This window comes from Limulus polyphemus, unplaced genomic scaffold, assembly GCF_000517525.1.
Source record: "Limulus polyphemus unplaced genomic scaffold, Limulus_polyphemus-2.1.2 Scaffold338, whole genome shotgun sequence".
In the NCBI taxonomy this organism is placed as follows: Eukaryota; Metazoa; Arthropoda; class Merostomata; order Xiphosura; family Limulidae; genus Limulus; species Limulus polyphemus.
In genome coordinates, this window is record NW_013665948.1 from 197,818 (window position 1) to 204,561 (window position 6,744).

A 6,744-nucleotide genomic window follows, 5' to 3' on the forward strand; every position below is an offset into this window, starting at 1 on the left:
TATATATATATATATATATATATAATGAACAAATTCAAGTTACTCAGCAAAAAAATAATTAAATTACTACTAATTCATATCAATAATTATTGCGTTCCACCACAAAATTAGCAATATTCTGATACTTTACAAGCTACGATAATATATGTCAGCAATATTTATCATAAAATCAGTTGATATCAAGAACTGAGAATGTAATAAATATGTGGTAAATATGGTCATGGTGGTACTGTTCTTTTAAAGCTTTCCATTGGGGCTTAAAACTATATTTGTTTTATATTTTACATTTGTGTCATAATATGTTATGAAAGCTTACTTTACAGAAATTGTGATAGTTCCATCAACGCTCTAACCCTTTGCTTTTGTTTGAATCCCTTAATAAATATAACTGTCATATACTCAGCAATAATTTAAAACAAAAGGTAAGTAACACCCATTAGATAACACTAAACAAGTAAAACAACAATGATGCATGGCGGCAGAAGCAGCATTTCCCTCTATACAATAAATGTCAGTACATAGCTCAAATGTGTTCATTTGTACTATAACCGTAAATTTCTACTTTATTAACTCTTCACACAACAAAACAAAATGCATTTAAGTTAGTAAATTCCCCAAAATTAATTCATGCAATAACAATGATAGTATGATATTTTATGTAGCAAATATTCCAAATTTTGAAATCTAAAAATTTGCAATAAAAATAACCAACAATGGAACGTAACTTAATTACGTTCCATTGTTGGGTATTTTTAAACAACTTCTATTATAAAAACAAACTAATCTAAGTGTTAGATTAGTTTGTTTTTATAATAGAAGTTGTTTAAAAATACCCAACAATGTAACGTAATTACTTAGATTAGTTTTTTTTTATAATTGAAGTTGTTTCATATAATTACAATGATTATAGATAATAATCACAACAAAGTTTAGTGGTTTATTCCTTGTCAAGATTTCACTCATCTTTGTGTTTTGAATACATTAACTTTTTAAACGACGAGGACTCAAATCAGAAAAATGTATAATCTGTTATTTATGTATTTAATACTTACATTTTGTCAACTAATATTGTGCTATACTTGTCACTATGAATAGAATAACTACTGATTTAAACTTCATATTAAATGCTCAAGTTCAAACGAAAAACAAATGCATATAAACCAAACTACAACAAAAATGGAAGAAACTTACGGAGTTTTGGAATGACTTTGGGCTTGACACCATCTTGCCATGCTCCTCTTGATTCAATGAAGTAAAGGAAAAAAAACAGCAGCTGGTGTCTGGTACACAGCCCAAGAATGTTTACCATGATTCAGGTAGTTCAGTACTTTTAAGCAGAGCCCTTCATTACATCAGTCAGTGCAGCATGGTGTCATCTTTGTTTAGAACCTGTAACAGAAAACTACATCAAAACAAGTCAATCAAGTAATCAACAGGTTAACTGCTAATGATGTGAACTCCTGCTTGAAACACAGCACAGTAAAAATACATTTCAAGAGTGTTGAAAGCTATTCAACTTATTACATATTCACTTAAAATCATATTTTATTTGTCTATGCTCACATTCCTCATTATCATCTCCAAAATAGATTTGGTATGGAGACATTCAATAAAGGAACCTATAAATTCCTTGTTTTTTTTAGAAGTGAAACCCTTACCACATTTTATCTGTAGTAAGCCAGTGGATTTTCAAATGAAGTTTAAAAAGTCTAATGAAAAGTTTGTGGCAAACTGTATAAAAAAGTATCCCTTACCATCAGGTATAATAGATACCTTTAAAAGAACACAGCTACTGATATGAAAGTTACATAAACATTTTTTCATATTTTTATTAAATTTCACAATCTAAGTTACTGTCCTATCAGTTAACATGTGTTTGATTAAACTGTTTTCTCTATTACCTTTGGTGAGCTCATTTTCACAGCTGCACAGCTCTTGTGTCCCTTAAGTGTGTGTGTCTATATAGGTTCAAAAATTCAATTTAAGACATAAATACAAAACTCTACAACTGGAGCACTTTTGAAAGGTGGACCTTTCTTGCCCCAATGAAGAAAGGTCCATTTTTCAAAAGCACTTGGGTTAGAAGGTTTTGTGTTTTTGTATGTATACTGTATTTAGTTTTTAAAACTCACACTTGATTATTTATCAGAGCTTACTCGTACTTACAATTTATTTTGAAAGAATTAAACTGCATAGTTCGAATGAATAAAATGAAATCACTATTTACCGATAGGAAGTTTGTTGTTTTATTTAACTTGTTCAGTGGAAACTTGTGATTTTCATACCTTGTTTTGTGCTTCCTATTACCTTCTCAACAAGTCTGTGCACACAATTATTTCCACAATAATTGGACGTCTCCTAGAATACGTCAGTGTTTCATGGAGTTTAAAGTTGAAGATACAATACCAATTTAACACTTTTCTATTTACAAAAGTTAAAACTACATAGTTTCTTAAGATCTTGACAATAAAATAAAACGTTCCTGATGTAACAATTATATCTTTTATAAACAAGGGATAAATAATTATTTTTGTTGTTATATATGAAATCTATAAAATAAGATGAAAAAAAGTGTTCTTTTTTATTGCTATGTACGAAATCTACAAGATAAAGTATTCAATATATAGTAACAAAGTGTCTTTTCTTGTTACACATGACAGTCTCTATAGACTTGAAACAGCCTGATGACATTTCTCATCATTCTTCGTGAACTTGGGAAAGTAAATACTTACAAAGATTTCACATTATATCATATTTATCAAAGTTACTAAGTTCCACCAAGTGTCACTAGATTCATAAACACATTGATAACGAAATAACGGTCATGATTACAAAATCAAAAATATTATTACCATGGATATTCCAATTTCATGTCCAGCTTTTCGACCTTTTGTATTATAAATTCTACACACACAGACAATTCCTTTAGATTGGGGGGAGGGTGAGTTGTTTGTGGTCTGCCCCGTTTGATAGTTACCTATGTGCTCATTTATTGGAAGAAACCCCAAAAGTAGATAGATAAATGTCACGTCAAACTAGTAAGATACGCTGTAGATCAACAACCTCGTGTTAACACGCGCCACTTGTTCACCTTTTCTCTCGTTCGTTTGCTGACGCCTTGTGCTTTGGTCGGACTACTGCAAGCACACTAAAGAAACCCCCTATTCACTGAGTATAGCTCCCTCCCCCTCCACGGCACCAACACGCTCTCGCCATGTGGATAAAGCATTCACTCATAGTAATTACACCATCCATGCTACACACCCGTGCAGAAAGCAAGCAGGCTGTACTATACTGACGGCCTAAGGGTAAACTTGCAGTCATCGTACAAGACCCAACCAACACGATCATAAGTAAAATAGTACGTTGGTCGAGAGCTCCAGGCCCACCGCAGATCGATCTGAAAAGCAGCAGTGAACGAAAAAATCCAATAAGTTTCCGAGCCTTTCATTCTGTACGAAGACAACATTTATGCACATTCGAATAAAGAAGATATCCTATACACAGAAGGGTTTTTCAAGCAGGCAATTAAAGCCTTTAAAAACATATTCCTTAAACGTTTCTTCCATCTTGTGGTGCTGTATTACTCTTTCTAAATTACAGATTTTTCTCCTCTTTTGTTTTCTCAATCGTATTATGGTTTGGAACCTACTATAAACTGTATTATGGTTTGGAACCTACTATAAACTGTATTATGGTTTGGAACCTACCTATAAACTGTATTATGGTTTGGAACCTACTATAAACTGTATTATGGTTTGAACCTACCTATAAACTGTATTATGGTTTGGAACCTACCTATAAACTGTATTATGGTTTGGAACCTACCTATAAACTGTATTATGGTTTGGAACCTACCTATAAACTGTATTATGGTTTCGAACCTACCTATAAACTGTATTATGGTTTCGAACCTACCTATAAACTGTATTATGGTTTGGAACCTACTTATAAACCGCAAAACGAAAATATTAAGCAAAAAAGAAAGTTTCATTTGGATTTTTGTTCTTACTTTCTTACTCCTCTATCAGATGAGTAACTTTATTTTTCTTAACACATTCTGGGTGGCAGGTCGCTATGGCGACAACAAATTTCATCGTGGCGCCTAGTATTTTCTCCCATCTTATTCGTACGTAAGACTGTGCTAAATAGAACTCGAATCTGATAGAATTCCGAAACGTTTATCCATGTTCCCTTTTTGTCAATAAACAATGTTGTATATCATAAGTGTCGTAATCTTGTTTATAATCAAACTTCGTTTTTCTTCGAACACATCGATTGCTAATATATTAGACCTATTCTGAAACAACCTGCTTGGTCTATCGATATCGTATTGATTATTTGAATTTCATTCATTGCAACAATCCACCTAAGTTATAGTTATTTAGTCTACTTTTTAATAATTGCACATACTGAAGTTAAACTTCAATATATGCTATATAATAAAGTTTAATAATTAACCCTTTGTTTATTAGTGTAAAACTTTGTATTGTGCCATAACCACACAATCGACTCAAAATATATCCCATAACTTTTCTATATCGGACCTGGCTTCAATTTTTTGGGCTGGCTCCTAGATGTGGAAATATTTGTCAAGGATTGCCCAAGTCAATTTTCAATTAACCTTAAGCATGTTATTCACAATTTACACACAAGTTTCATACCAGCACCACTAACTTATAAAGTCAGACAATTAATGGACTTCAAAATTTAATTTACATTCTTATATAAATCATAATTTGATTAATATATAATTTTCATTTCAAATACTTTGAAGAATTTAATGTACAAGAACCGAAGCAAAACATTAGAAGCGGCGTTAATTTGATCAAATGTTCAACAGTAGCCTTACTTCCTAAAAGCTTATGTTTTTTTCTGAAAAACGAATACGGAACGTTTATTACATAAGCGGCCTTATTCGAATCGAAATTTCAATCATGAGACATATTTACAAATCTTTTTTTTTTTTATAACACGGTCATACATTTCTTTATTGTATATGGAACAAATATACTTTAAGAAAGCACGGGATTTTCATAGATCGAATGGTATATATAAAAAATCTTAAATTAGCACTCACCGGCAACTCTGGATACCACAACTGAATACTGGGATCTGACAGTCACTCTAATAACACACCAACGCGGAAAACGAATTTATTATTTTTGCGGTAATGGGGCGCGAACCATGGACTCTCGGGTGTACAGTCCAACAATCTAACTATATGCCACACATGGCCCTCTACTGGTATGAAAATACAACATCACATACATACACTAAAAATAGCATTTCCCTGCCGTTGTAAGCTATTGGCCAAAATCGTGCGGATATTACAAATAGCTTGAAGCTTAAAAGAAGGCATAGATCATTCCAAGGATCCAATGGAGACACACAAAGAATTATTATAATTAATCAGAAATTAGTGGACAGAACCTGCTCTTTCTGGTACATTTGCCACTTCTCTGATTTGATCAGTTTAAACATATGATATAAACTTAACACCTGAAATATAATTCCCTCGCTGTTCTTACAAAGAAAAGGGTCATGAGTATTACAAGTTCTAAAGCTTTTGGAAAAATTATGTTTTGTTTAATGATTGCATATTACATATTTCATAATAATAGCCAACTTCCGATGAAATATATATACTTAATGTAAAACCAACCTGGCCCTCAGTATTTAAATATACTTTTCTTGTGTTTCTCCTTATCATTGTTTCATCAGTTAGGTAGCCTTGGTGTTACATCAGTTCGCGAGGAATCTATTTTCAGTTATTCAGCAAACTAAACATTAGTTTGTGGGGAATATACAATAAATTATTCAGCAAACTAAACATCACTTCGTGAGGAATATACAATAAGTTATTCAGCGAACTAAACATCAGTTCGTGGAGAATATGTATTAAGTTATTCAGTTAACCAAACATCATTTCGTGGGGAATATATAATAAGTTATTCAGCGAACTAAACATCATTTCGTGGAGAATATGTATTAAGTTATTTAGTTAACCAAACATCATTTCGTGGTGAATATGTATTAAGTTATTCAGTTAACCAAACATCATTTCGTGGGGAATATGTATTAAGTTATCCAGTTAACCAAACATCATTTCGTGGGGAATATGTATTAAGTTATTCAGTTAACCAAACATCATTTCGTGGGGAATATACAATAAATTATTCAGCAAACTAAACATCATTTCGTGGGGAATATGTATTAAGTTATCCAGTTAACCAAACATCATTTCGTGGGGAATATACAATAAATTATTCAGCAAACTAAACATCAGTTCATGGGGAATATACAATAAATTATTCAGCAAATCAAACTACCAGTTCGTGGGGAACATATAATAAGTTATTCAGTTAACCAAACATCATTTCGTGGGGAATATGTATTAAGTTATCCAGTTAACCAAACATCATTTCGTGGGGAATATACAATAAATTATTCAGCAAACTAAACATCAGTTCATGGGGAATATACAATAAATTATTCTGCAAATCAAACACCAGTTCGTGGGGAACATATAATAAGTTATTCAGTTAACCAAACATCATTTCGTGAGGAATATACAACAAGTTATTCAGCGAACTAAACATCATTTCGTGAGGAATATACAACAAGTTATTCAGTTAACCAAACATCATTTCGTGAGGAATATACAACAAGTTATTCAGCGAACTAAACATCATTTCGTGAGGAATATACAACAAGTTATTCAGCGAACTAAACATCAGTTCG

The 6,744-nt window shown here is 32.0% G+C and overlaps 1 protein-coding gene across 10 annotated transcripts in view; it reads right to left on the reverse strand.

Moving 5' to 3' along the window:
• LOC106457496 (semaphorin-1A-like) overlaps window positions 1-6,744 on the reverse strand; it is a 217,514-nt gene that overhangs the window by 92,072 nt on the left and 118,698 nt on the right. For 9 of the 10 annotated variants that reach the window (XM_022383452.1, XM_013916916.2, XM_022383459.1 and 6 more), the window contains exon 2: window positions 1,192-1,389. In XM_022383452.1, the coding sequence (XP_022239160.1) occupies window positions 1,192-1,309 (118 nt within the window). In that variant the 5' untranslated portion in view covers window positions 1,310-1,389. Of the gene's footprint in view, window positions 1-1,191; window positions 1,390-2,285; window positions 2,306-6,744 lie in introns of those variants that run through there. The other variant, XM_022383453.1, reaches the window with a different exon arrangement.